At 50.4% G+C, this 13,541-nt stretch overlaps 1 protein-coding gene across 7 annotated transcripts in view; it reads right to left on the minus strand.

Moving 5' to 3' along the window:
- LTBP1 (latent transforming growth factor beta binding protein 1) overlaps positions 1-13,181 on the minus strand; it is a 342,667-nt gene extending 329,486 nt beyond the window's left edge. For 3 of the 7 annotated variants that reach the window (XM_059660159.1, XM_059660162.1, XM_059660156.1), the window contains exons 1-2: positions 12,372-13,174; positions 11,306-11,376 (exon numbers count right to left, since the gene is read on the minus strand). In XM_059660159.1, the coding sequence (XP_059516142.1) occupies positions 11,306-11,376; positions 12,372-12,865 (565 nt within the window). In that variant the 5' untranslated portion in view covers positions 12,866-13,174. Of the gene's footprint in view, positions 1-11,305; positions 11,377-12,371 lie in introns of all 7 variants that reach the window. The other 4 variants (XM_059660163.1, XM_059660160.1, XM_059660158.1 and 1 more) reach the window with 4 other exon arrangements.
- Positions 13,182-13,541: the final 360 nt, after the last annotated feature.

Here is a 13,541-nt window from a genome sequence, read left to right on the forward strand (position 1 = left end):
CCTCAGGCTCACCCACAATCTATAAATTAGACTGCAGGGTTGGGGGAGGGGGGGCAGGGGGGGGTGCGGGGTGTTACAGCATTCAAATGTATTCCACAACTTCTGCACTCTCACTTTAACACATGCTAATGGCTCTCTGGGAATTTTCTATGGAGACCAGAGTGGGACTGTCCTCTTCGGTTCTTAAAGGGTTAAATACTGCATTGTGCATTTAGTGCCATGTGAGGATCCCCAACAATTTGCCTTTTAACACAGCTGTGACCAGAGACTTTTCTTTTCTTAACCCTCAAGCTTTCGCCCTGAGTCTGGTCTGTGACCCTGGTGAGAGTGTCCCCTCTCTGCCAGAGCTCCACAGAAGCTTGGGGGTTTGGGGGGGTGTGGGAGGAGGGTCCAATCAGCATGGAGCTGGGCTGGTGGTCAGGCACAACCCAGGTGGTCAGATTATGACAATAATTTGTTGTGGTCCTGAGCACTTTACTGTTCTATACGGAGTTTTTCTCATCCATAAAAAATAGCAATAAAAGTGATTGAATAAATTCTCTATTTAAAACATTTTTTTTCCAGGCCTCCAAAGAAGTGCTGAAAATACCAATTCCTTCATCATAAATGCATTTCCAAGTCCCCTTTATTGTCTTATTTATGGCCTTATTATCACCTACCAGACTGACTAGGGGCCTTGCCCTGTCTCCCTTCTCACTAATACTCCAGTCCTACCTGCAAACAGTAATACCCACTCCTGGCCCCTGCACTGGGCCCATTCCCACCCCGGGCCTTTGTGCTAGCTTTTCTCCTGGCCTAAAAGACTCTTCCTCCAGAGTCTCCCTTCCTGACAGAGACCGTCCCTGACCACGCTCCCCTCCTCCAGCCCCACGCGCCGTAAGTGTTTGTAAGTGTGTGTGGTGCTGATATGACCACAAGGATTCAAGTACAGTCTAAGTGGCCAGTCTAGCCTATCACCTGCTTTATTTTCCTCTGTGCTTAACACCTCTGTGTGCCTATACCTGGTACACAGGGGCTCAGTGAAAGTGCAACAAATAAACCCATCCATCCATCCATTCATTCCATAAAGTCTATGTGCACTTGCCAGATACTGAGGATAAAGATGGCTGAGTGTACGCCCCCCTCGCACAGAGCTCACATGCAAGCTGGGACGCCAAACACACACACACACACACACACACACACACACACACACACGACTGTGACACGATATGAACAGTGTTAGGAGGGAAGAGGATGTGTATGCCCGATAACCACAAGAATTACTTGAATGAGGCTGAGTAATGAATTTTGCTCTCCCATCCATTTTATTTAGGTTTTGAAATGTCTCAGGAAGAATTCATTCGTTGAGCTGCTTGAAGATTCCCAGTTAATGGCAAAGGCAGAAAAGTGCCCCACTCTTGAGTCAATGTAGCCAATAATTCATCAAGGTGAGGTGGTCTGCCTTAGCTGGTTTAAACAGCTTTCACCATGAAACTTACTTTGAAGATTTTCATTATTAACTATCCACTTGATGTGGTGTTAAAATAAAATACATATGGGTGAAAGGCTGGAGACTCTACTTTAGTAACGATGGTAAAATTAAGTTCTTGCAAGATTGCAAGTGAGATTGGAATTGTTTGGTAACCCTACAAGAAATACAGACATTTTTAAGTGTATAAAGACAAAAGAGAGTTATTATTGTATTTTCCTTATTTTATTGCCCTGTCTTCCTCCAGTGGCTTTTTACTAGTAACTGCCTCTCTCCTCCCTCCCTTCATTTATTCCCAAAACACCTCTGAAGGTTCCCCTCCAGCCACTGTGTCCTCACTCTGAATAACTGATTTCACCGGTTCAGAAAAGGTGACCACATCAACTTCGGATAGCAACACCTCCCTTCAACCGGTCTTCCCATCCATCAACCAAATTCATCTTTCCTCAGGCCCAGCAGAACCGAAGGCACGTATTCAAAAACCAGCCCATCCATCTCCTAATTTACAAAACACAACATTTCCCAAACTGTTTACTTACATCCCTGCCAACAATATTACTCAAATGTGGTGGAGTGGAAAAGCCACAGGGAATGGTGTAGTTGGCCAAGAGCAGTATTTGGGGATCTAAAATTACAGGGGGGAAAATCATACCACATTCATTTTACTTAGTCCCAAATCTCTATCAGCTGACGTTGAGCAGAGAGATTCTAAAATTGGCAGGAAGAAAGGAAAAGTTGTCTTAAAGTGCGGGCCATGCCAGGGCAGCCTTCAGAGAAAGAGAGCAGGAGGAAAGAGAATAAGGTGCTGTGCCCTTGAAAAGCCGTCAGAATCGCAGTGTCTGCTGGGCAGGGATAACCCCCCAGAGAAAAGAGGGGAAAGAAAACCACGTGGAGCTGATTGCCAAAAGGTGAGGTCAACGGGGGAAGGAGAATTCTTCATGTAGGATTTAGAGAATGATGTTTACAACACAAGAGAATCAGACGTGCTAGTTCAATTCGATTTTAGTCAATTCAGTTATCATTGGACCATGGCAAGGAGCAGAGCCGGGATACTTAAAAGACACAAAGAAAACGCTGCTCCCCAGGAGACCCACCCTGCTGGGGAGGCAGGTGCCTCTCCCACCTGGTCCAGCCCTAGGCAGAGCCAAGTCAGAGTGAAATCAGTGCTGGGGGGACAAGGAGAGAGCACCATGATTTTCCCCAGGGGATCTGAGAAACTCAAAGAGGGGTGTGGAGCCCTAATCAGTTTGGCTCAGTGGAGAGAGCGTCAGCCTGCGGACTGAAGGATCCCAGGTTCCATTCCGGTCAAGGGCATGTACCTTGGCTGCGGGCACATCCCCAGTAGGGGGCGTGCAGGAGGCAGCTCATCAATGTTTTCTCTCTCATAGATGTTTCTAACTCTCTATCCCTCTCCCTTCTTCTCTGTAAAAAAATCAATAAAATTTATATATATGGAGAGAGAGAGAGAGGTGTGTGTGTGTGTACAGTAGAAGACTGGGGCACCCAGGAGGAGGCAAGCCTAAGCAGAATGGGAGCCCCTGAGAGCTCAAATATTGTTGGGCACCTCTCCTATGTTACTTCATGCGGGACCCCAACAAGCCTCTGAATCACAGTACAGACCATGTTATTCCCGTGCTGTGATGGGGTCACCTGGCCTTGCCCCAGGTCTCACAGCCCAATGGGCTGTGCCTACCAGAAATGTTCAATCCTGCATAATAAGGAAGGCAAATGAATAGGTGCACATGGGCATAAACAGATAAATACAGCTGTGGTGTATTTTTCCATAAGTACCAAAACAACCAATTTGTGCCACACCAACCAATTATGTACTATTTTCTCTCCACTAACAAGACAGGAAGCTTCATTAGCAAAACACGCATTTAGAGCAAGATAAGACCGTAGTCTCTCCCTTATCTATAAATCATTGTGCTTAATTACCACTTCTGGGAGCTTTTAAAAACACGACCCTGTTGGATCTATTATTTTCTGTTTTTGTGGACTTAAAATATCTCGTAATTAAAAATAGAATATTTAGTGGAAAAAACCACTCAGTGTGTTCCAAAAGCATTTCAACCTTTTTAAAAACCATTTTATTTAAGCTCATACATATCACTAACAATTTTGAAATTTTCCAACTCTTGTAAAAACATATTTATCATACACTCCACTAACTAAAGAAAAACTGGATGAAATAACCTGATATGCTACACTCTTCGTATATACCAGTGGTCGGCAAACTGCGGCTCGTGAGCCACATGCGGCTCTTTGGCCCCTTGAGTGTGGCTCTTCCACAAAACACCGACTTCTGCGCATGGGCCACGAAGTTTCAATCCCACTGTACGTGCACGCCCGCCCGTGGTATTTTGTGGAAGAGCCACACTCAAGGGGCCAAAGAGCCGCATGTGGCTCGTGTGCCGCAGTTTGCCAACCACTGGTACATATATTCAAAAGTGAGCTGAACTAATATTTAGAGGACCCCCACCTTGAGACGTTTCTGAGTTGTTAAGTGTTGGGCTTGGCCCTTAAATTCCCAAACAAGGGTCCTAAATATTGCCCAGCAGAGGGTTCCTTCTGAATCAGCTTCTCAAAACGGGGGCCACCCTCATCAGCGTCACCTGGGTGCTTGTGGAAAGCCCCAGGGACTGTGATTCCAAACAAACTCCCGCAATGACCAGCTGCACATTCACGGTGAAGAACCACCCATCTAGAACCTCTTAAAACAGACCAAGTCACATGGCCAGAGTCATAACCAAAACCAAAGTAGCCAGTTCCCCCCAGAGCAGCCAGAGGTTCTACATGGGGGAAGAAGCCGAGCAAGCCCACAGTCACAGCCTGTGCGGGAAGGGCCTCGCGAGCCTGCGCCCACCATCCCTGGGCTGCGGCTGGGGAATTCCCAGTGCCCCAGGGTGACCCACCTCCCAGTAAGCCCACCTCTCAAGTCCATGTGCACAGTATCTATGGGCTTGTGTTATGAGGTGAAGCCTGCCCTCAAAAAAGAAAGATATGTCGGAGTCCTGACCCCCGGTACCTTAGTATGTGGCCTTAGTTGAACCTTATTTGGACACAGGATCTTTATTATTTGGACACAGGACTCAGGGCTCACTGAGTAGAGAGCCATATTCAGTAGACAGGCAGCGAGGGGCACCCACCCATCGTCTCTGAAACCCTGCTCTGCATTTTTCATCTTTACACAGTCATATCCCACCGCAATGGTGCTCTCATGGATGGGTTGTCTCTGTTCTTTAGGCAACCGCGTCACATCAGGTTTTGAGCAGGAGTTACAGGAGGTAGTAACTGTAAACTCAGGAAAATGCTGGTGCACTATTGTTAAAATGACCACTTAAATTGACCAGTTAAAATGACCAGTTAAATTGACCAGTTAAAATGAGGTCATTAGAAGGAACCCTAATTCAATATGACTGGTGTCTTTATAAAAGGGAAAATTTGGACACAGAGATAGACACACAGAGCGGGAAGATGATGTAAAGAGACACAGGGAGAAGACAGTCTCCTACAAGAAGAGAGGCCTGGAGCAGATCCCTCCCTCACAGCCTCAGAAGGAACCCACCCTGCTGACACCTTGATTTTGGACTTCGAGCCTCCACAACCCTGAGACAGTGAATGTCTACTGTTCTAAGCCACCAGGCCGTGGCACTTTGCTATGGCAGGCTTAGCAAACTCACACAGCTTGGCAAATCACAAAGGAAACTGAGGCAGTGAAAGCCAATCCAAGCCAGGGCTGTCCGGACGGAGAGCTAAGAAGACCAAGACCTCAAGAGAGAATATGGCAGCACTAGACGTGCAGGCAGGCGAGGGCGCTGGAAAGAACCAGGAACCAAGAGCCACAAGGTCTGGGGTGGGGTGTGAACTCTGCCTCCTCTTTGTAAAGGGGGTGGTAAGTCATGCCTGCCTCCCCGACCCCCACGGCATGTGAAGATGAAGAAAATGCTCTCAGTGCTCGGGCAAGCAAGGCACAAGCCACCCTCACCCCATCAGGGCACCCTGTCTATGCTCTCGCCCTGGCCGGTGGGCGCTGAAAGAGTGGAGACACAGCCCTAGCACTCCGTGTCACCCTGTCCATTGCTAGGAAGGCCTTGGAAGCAAAATCTGCATTTTTAGGAAAATTCCATTCGAGCTCCCAGACATGTTTGAGTATGTTTGGAATATCCAAGACAACAAAGGACAGGGTCAAAAACAGCAAACTCCTGTGGTTGCCAAAGTCAGGCTTCCTAAGGGCCCAGGGCTCCTGAGTAGAGAAACGTGGACTAGCAGGCCAAGCAGGGCGGGCGGGCGGGCGGTGTGTCCAGGCGGCCCCTGGGCCGGTGGAGGGCTTCCCTACGAAGGTTTAAGTACTATCACAACACAGAATTTATGGCTCCTGAATGTTTGTTTTAACTAGCGTTGAGAACACATATTTGACCCAGTGTGAACTTGACCCCTCGGTCCCTCTCCCTGCACCGGGCTGTCTGTGCAGCAGAACCAGATTCTCCCAGCCGGGCCTCCCACCCCGGCTCCCAGCAATGGGGCCGGGGCAGCCCTCCCAGCAGCTGCCATGGCAAACCTCACTGCAGATCTACTGGCACAGCGGCTGTGGATGGCCATAGCAGGCACATGAAAAATGTGTAATCGCTCTGGGCCTGGCTCCCGAGCTCAGCTAGCACAACCCTGAGCCAAAAGGGCCAGGCGACAGCCTGGACGTCCCCTCGGTCATCTGGAACCCGGCCACATCGCACCCTCCCGGCCGATGCCATCAGCTGCAGCATCACTGAGCACCGAGGGTACACAGACCTCTGGCCCCCTGCATACAAAGAAGGAACCCGTCTAGGTTTGGGTTTCCTTTTCCCAAAGCAGCGTGGGCCGAATGCCAATGGAAAAGCAATGGAATATCGATTTTTCTATTTCTTGCTAAGGAGAGAACAAGTCACTTGCTGTGCATGAGTTAAGTGAGTAAAAACAGACCCTGTCCTCCCCACAGCTGGCTGCGTTTCTCCTCTATTCATAGAATGTGGCACATGGTAAAAGCGAAACAGATCTCTGTTAAGTAAATGAAAGAACCATCCATGCCTTTGCCGAGGGCCCGCCATGTGCCGGGCCCTCCGCCACCTTCCCCCTTCCGCCCCCTCATCCTGCCAGCCCGGCCTCACCCTCGTCTCCCCTTTATTCTTCGTGGTGTCCATCCCCACATCCAGTCTTCTCTTTAAAGCCAAGCCCACTGGCAATGTCTCTCTCTGGCCCACATTTACCCTGAAAGGGGGACAAACAAATTGAAAGAAACCCTTATAGGCGGTGGGTTCAGTTTGGACAGAGAGGGGAAAAAATGAAAAAAATGGGGAGAGGCAAAACCATCAATGCCCCACTCAAAAGACAGAGTTTCTACGCTACAAAGCCCTCCTCGAAATGTTAACTCTCTGGAGAGAGGAAAAATGTGGCACTATCTCTTTTACCTAAAACTGATACCATTATCAGCAGTCACTTCCTATTAATAACTATAACGCCATATCTGGTGCTGTGATTTCAACTTCCGGAGCTGCACACACAAAGGGTGTCTGGGAACGCCAGCATTAGCATGCCATCGGGCGTCCCCACGGAGAGACTGGGCAGCTATAACCCCGGGACCCCCTCTGTGGGTGCGCGTAGCCACTCTCTGTCCCTGCGCCTGGTGTGTCACGTCTCTCTGATCAGAGATTTAAGGGTCCCTAAGTCTTCAGTCTTCAGAAGCATTTGCCTGTGGTCCATTTAAATTCAATTTCAATCAACTGACAACAATCCAGGCTGCCTTGAAGGGGCACCTCATTTTCTTCACTGGATTAAGCAAAGGAAACAACATAAACACACCCGATCTCTTAGGCCAGTGGTCGGCAAACTGCGGCTCGCGAGCCACATGCGGCTCTTTGGCTCCTTGAGTGTGGCTCTTCCACAAAATACCGACTTCTGCGCATGGGCCACGAAGTTTCAATCGCACTGTACATGCGCGCCCACACGTGGTATTTTGCGGAAGAGCCACACTCAAGGGGCCAAAGAGCCGCATGTGGCTCGCGAGCCGCAGTTTGCCGATCACTGTCTTAGGCAAAATACTTTTTGCATCCATTGGATATGACCTGAAATTCTTTAACTGAAGCCTTTCAATTATCCTCAAAATACAGTGACAATGAGGAGGCATCCTGGGTGATTCAACTGAAGGAGCATGCACATTTTATGATTGCTTTATTAACGAGGGACTTCATGTGGGCATGCCACTGGGATTTTTGTGTGTTTTTTGTGTTTTGTTTTGTTTTTGTATTTTTAAGTGTAATAAATTATACCCAAGTGTAACTGTTCAATCTCAGCATAATAAATGAGAGAGGAGACCACACGTCAATTTCTTTTGCAATCTCAGTGCCACTAGTATTTACTGAAGTGGTTATAGTCTCAAAAACTGGTGTCAGGGTTTTTTCCATTCAATTTATGAATACCTCAGGGGAGCATTTTCCCCTCAGCAAGCGTGTGCACAGGAGAGCTAGAGACACACCAATAATCTAATAGTTAGTCTCTTTCAGAGTTCTTCTAAGATAAAGCATTCTGGGGCACAGAACAACCCAAAGTGCTGTATTTCTTTTTTCTTGGTAATCAAAGCCAGAAAAGCACGGGAATGACTGGCTTTTTCTTTTGTTCTTTTTTTTTTTTCATCTTTATTGAGGTATAATTGACAAATAGAAATTGTATATATTTAAGGTGTTTGCCATTGTTTTGATATGTTGTGACATCATCACCACAATTAAGCTAATTAACATACCCATCACCTCACATATTTAGCACGTCTTCTTTGTGGTGAGGACTCTTTAAGACCTACCCTCTGAGCAAATTCCAGGTCTACTCCACAGAATCGCTAACTATTGTCACACTGCTGGGCATTAGATCTCCAGAACTTACTCATCGTCCCCATTTACTCATTCCCGCCCCCCCACCCCCCAACCCTAAATTACTTTAAAAAGAGCCCTAGCTGGCTTGGCTCAGTGGATAGAGCGTCAGCCTACGGACTGAAGGGTCCCAGGTTCAATTCTGGCCAAGGGCACGTGCCTGGGTTGCGGGCTCAATCCCCAGTAAGGGGTGTGCAGGAGGCAGCCGATCAATGATTCTCTCTCATCACTGATGTTTCTATCTCTCTCCTTCTCCCTTCCTCTCTGAAATCAATAAAGAAATATATTTTTTTAAAAAAAGAAAACCATGACAAGGACGAATGCTGGGGAAACACACACAGGAAAAGAAGAAAGAGAACCAAGTCATAGATCCACGAGACCGGATTTCCTTGGCTTCATCCAATAATAAACTCTGAGAATCTTTCTGGTTTCATCAAGGTCTTCACATCCGTCCCCTTTCACCTTCATACCTGCAATAATCCTACAAGGTCGGCACGTGTGTGGCAGTCATTTCAGGCTGGGAAATTGGGTTAGAGAGGTCAAATGATCTCTAATGAGTTCCCCATGGCCACACAGCTAGTGACGGTTTGAGGTTCTGAACTCAGTCTTCTTCTAAACCAGTGGTTCTCAACCTTCTGGCCCTTTAAATACAGTTCCTCATGTTGTGACCCAACCATAAAATTATTTTCGTTGCTATTTCATAACTCTAATGTTGCTACTGTTATGAATCGTAATGTAAATATCTGATATGCAGGATGGTCTTAGTCGACCCCTGTGAAAGGGTCGTTTGACCGCCAAAGGGGTCGCGACTCACAGGTTGAGAACCGCTGAAGTAGATACATCACTGTGGACTGAGCGCTGACCTACCCCAAGATCATTTTTAAAACAATTATTGCTGAGAGGACTTGTGGTAGGTTTCTAGCATTTGGACCTGAGTTCATTTGTCAGGTTGGGCAGGAAGGATACTCTTTCGAAGGAAAGGGATGTTGCACTGCTTAGATCCCAGCGCTACCCGAGGGCTACATTCCAGGATCTGGAAGGACAACTTGGGCCGACAGCCAGAAGCATTTGTTGTGGGTGTTGTGATACTACATTAATGGAGCGACGTCCTCCGGAACCCTGCAGGAACTGTTAAACCCTAGCTTCTCAGAGACACACCCAGCTGTGCCTAGGCACACACATGCCCTTTCCTCTCACCTGGAGAAGCAGAAAGCCATGTGGCAATTCCTCAAGAGCTGGAGGTTCTGCTTCTAGAGCATCTCTGGATCCTCTAAAATGTCTTTGGGTCCCCCAATCCTCCGATAACCCGAGAATGGGGGACTACTTCTCTTCAGAGAGGGCACTTAATTGCAACACTTGCCAAGTAAACTTCTCAAAGTCTCGATGCATTCTCTCCGACAGGCAGCGAGGGGCACCCACCCATCTCTAAAACCCTGCTCTGCATTTTTCATCTTTACACAGTCATATCCCACCGCAATGGTGCTCTCACGGATGGGTTGTCTCCATTTAGGCAACCACGTCACATCAGGTTTTGAGCAGGAGCTACTGGAGGTAGTAAAGGGTATGTAATTTGACCTGAGCAACTGTAAATTCAGGAAAATGCTGGTGCACTATTGTTAGGTGCAATCTAAGAAGTGACAAGCTATGACTTAATCTCAAATGCTTACAACCCTGAGCATTTCTGATCTAGTGGTTTGAGTTCAGTGAGTTCACACCTGCCACTGCTCCTTGATCACAGCCAAATCCTAACCCACCTGAACACTCCCTTTTACAAAATTAAAGCCAAAGTCCTCCTTACTTTCAAGGACTGAAGGCATTTTTCAACAAACAAGTTCACCAGGATGACTGTAGTAGGAAGCTTAAAATTTCATCCACCGGTATTTTAAAATCCAAACCACACACAAGACAAACTGCTAAATCTGACTTGTTATGCTGAATACTGATAAGCAGCTGAAATTTTGGACGATTCCAGTCCACATAGTTATGGCTCAAGCGCTCTGTAGAGAACACCTAGGAATGCTTAACTTTTTCTGAGTGGAAGTAAAACTCCTCTGTTTCCAATGAACACGAGACAGAAGCGACTTGTCAAGAGGAGCCTCAAATATGCTTCACCTTAATCCTTAACTTAATGATGCACAGGGGAAATATTTCCAAATCTAAACGCATCATTAATCTATTCATCTAAAACACTGCTAAGCATGAGTATTAACTGCAGGAAACCCCGCCCGTCAAACAGCCAGGCCTCAAGGATGCTGGCTGCTGTTTTCCGAAAGCTTTAAAAACGATTGATGCTTTGCCCAGCTGGCGTGGCTCAGTGGTTGAGCGTTGACCTATGAACCAGGAGGTCACGGTTTGATTCCTGGTCAGGGCACGTGCCCAGGTTGTAGGCTCTATCCCCAGTGTGGTGGGTGCAGGAGGCAGCTGATCAAGATTCTCTCTCATCATTGATGTTTCTAGCTCTCTTTCCCTTTCCCTTCCTCTCTGAAATAAATAAAAATTTGTTTTTAAATAAAAAAAAAACTAGTTGTTTTATCCTAAAATAGGGCCCTCTACTTCCTATTCCCCTCCTGCCATCATCTTATGTCTCAATTAATTAATTGCATAGCTCCTGTCACATGGCACATCCTCCAACAGGAATTTTTTGCCTAACTCCTGATTCACAGGTGTGACCGAGTGATTAATACCTGAGTTGAGAGCAGAGGAGTCTTGGCTGTGTGGCTCCGGACAACAGTCTGCTGCTGGCATTGATACCCACATTACCATGGCCCAGCCCACCCCGGATGGTAATGAAGGCTGCAGATAATGGGGTGGATTGTACTCAAGACACCAGCGTATCCAGGACAGCATCAGCCCCTTTCACGTGACCCCGTCGGATGGCCCAGTGTGAACCGCCCCACACTGCCTACCGTGCAGGGCCGCTGTGCGCATGGAGACTTACGTTTGGTGCACCTCTGGGAGCCAGGGGCCTTACTCCAGCCTTGGCAGCACTGGCCTCCACAGACGTTGACCCTGAAACAAAGCAAGACTCCTGAGTCCAGCAGTGGCAGCACTCTCTCCCAGAGAGCCCAACCTTCTAGGGGGTTCCGCAAGCCCAGCATCCTGCTTCCATACTCCTCTGGCTCCCAGAGGGTCCTCGCGGGTGTCCAGGATGCCCGACCCAGAGATGCCCAGTTAGAAGGGTAAGGACCTAGAATCAGGAAAGGGTGGGAGAACCAGGAAGCCAGCATGCCCTAGGGCTATACAGGAGGAGACAACGAGGTCCAAATAAGTGGTTTCCTTAACCCTCAAAGTAGAGCCAAATGTATTGTGTGTATTATCTGCACCCACGTTTTCAATTGCATTTTAGTTTTAGAGAAAAGTCTTCCAACAAGGAGGGGTGAGGTCACAATGCTTGGAACCACCCTTAAAAAAACACCAAATAATCAAAACCAGTCCCCCCCCACACACACACACACACCCCAACCTGTGAGGAACGGCGGAGGAGAGCTGGGAGAATGTTTAAGAGCCCCAATAACAGAAATTTTGCAGCAGAAACTTCTGTCGGTGCTAAGACACAGGTGCAGAAAGATCCAAGCCCAGAATTTCTAGGATGCTGATCATTTCTAGACCACAGAAAACTTTTTTTTTTCATTAGCGAAGAGAAAAATATTGAAACTGTGTTGCAAGAAGTTTAATGGATGCTGAGGGATCCAGTTGTAGTGACTTCATGTTTACGCCCAACTTCTAGGAGTAGCTGGGTTCGCGCGAGCACACGAGGTTACGCCCCAGGCAGAAATGCCTTTTGTGTTTATCCGCAGCTCAGTAACAATGCACTCGGGGTTTATGGGGGTACAGTTCCCTGGCTCCCCGCTCTCCGCTCTTCCCGCCGCGTTCCCGCTCCCGGGCAGGCGGAGGCGAGCGGGGAGCAGAAAGCGGACCCACCGTGCGGGGCGCCCAGCGGCCCTGACCCCGGTCCCGCGTGGGCGGCGCGGAGGGGGGAGGCCGGTAGGGGGGTGCGGGCTTACCCCTGCAGCTGCTGCTTCTGGTGAGCCTTAAGCCTCGAGCCCCCGCCGCTCTGCGTCTCCTGCGGCACCTTGGGTCGCGCGGCTTGCCTGCCTTGCCTGGCGAACGGGACCGCCGCCGGGTGCCCGCCGGGCTGGGGGTGGAGCTGCCCGCCCGAGCCCCCGGGACGCGCCGGCTCCGGCGGTGGCGGCGGTGGCGGCCGGAGCCCCTGCAGGGCCGCGCCGCCCGGCTGGCTCGTGCGCCGAGTGCGCTCCGCGGGGACCCCCGGGGAGGCGCGGCTGGGGGCTCCGGCGCCCGCGGAGCTGCGGCTGTACCTGGCGTTGAGCGCGACGTTGAAGGTCCGCGGGAGCGGGGGCCCGCCCCGGGGCAAGGCGCCCGCAGCCAGGCCGGGGCCCGGGCGCACCACGTACGTGATCCTCCGGACCCGGCCGTGTGCGGACGTCGCGAGCAGCCCTGCCCAGAGCAGGAGCCCCCACCTGAGCCAGGCCCCCGCCATCGCGGCCCCAGCCGGCACCCCGACCCCCGCCCCCAGCCGCGCGGCTCGCCCGGTGCGGCCGCCTGCACACGCGCAGCTCCCCCGAGAGCTGCGGGGAGCCCGGCCGGCGGGAGGAGGCACCCTCGGTGACGGGAGAGGAAGTTCTGCGGGCGCCTGGGCAGCCCCAGACCCCGGCGGAGAGCGGCGGAGAGGAGGGGTGGGCGTGGGGGTGGGGAGCGGGAAGCCCGGGCGGGGAGGGGCGAGGGCGGCGGGCTGCGCAAGGTGAGGGTCCCGGGCGAGCGGAGGTGCAGGGGGCGCCGCGCCGGGGAGTCGGGGAGGGCGGGCGTGAGCGCGGGACGCTCGGGCGGCAGCCCCGCTGCAAAGTGTTTAAAAAGTTCCTCCGGCCGAGGAGCCCGTGTCAGCCCTGAACAGCCAATCTCCGGCAGACGTGACGTCAGGCAGCAAGTCCTAATTGGGGAACGCGTGCGAGGAGCCCAGAACGCCGCACCCTCCACATCCACACGGATCGTTCCTGCGCGCTGGCCAGGCCGGGGTCCCCGCTCCCGTGTCCCGGGGAAGGACAAAGGACTCCTCAAAGTCCCTGGACGGTCCTGCCTTCGGGCCGCCCCACAGGGATGCATTGATATGGTTTGGAAGGCATTCCCAGGAGTTTTCTTTCGGGTGTTTGCTTGGATAC

The sequence above is a fragment of the Myotis daubentonii genome, chromosome 12, assembly GCF_963259705.1.
Source record: "Myotis daubentonii chromosome 12, mMyoDau2.1, whole genome shotgun sequence".
Taxonomy (NCBI): domain Eukaryota; kingdom Metazoa; phylum Chordata; class Mammalia; order Chiroptera; family Vespertilionidae; genus Myotis; species Myotis daubentonii.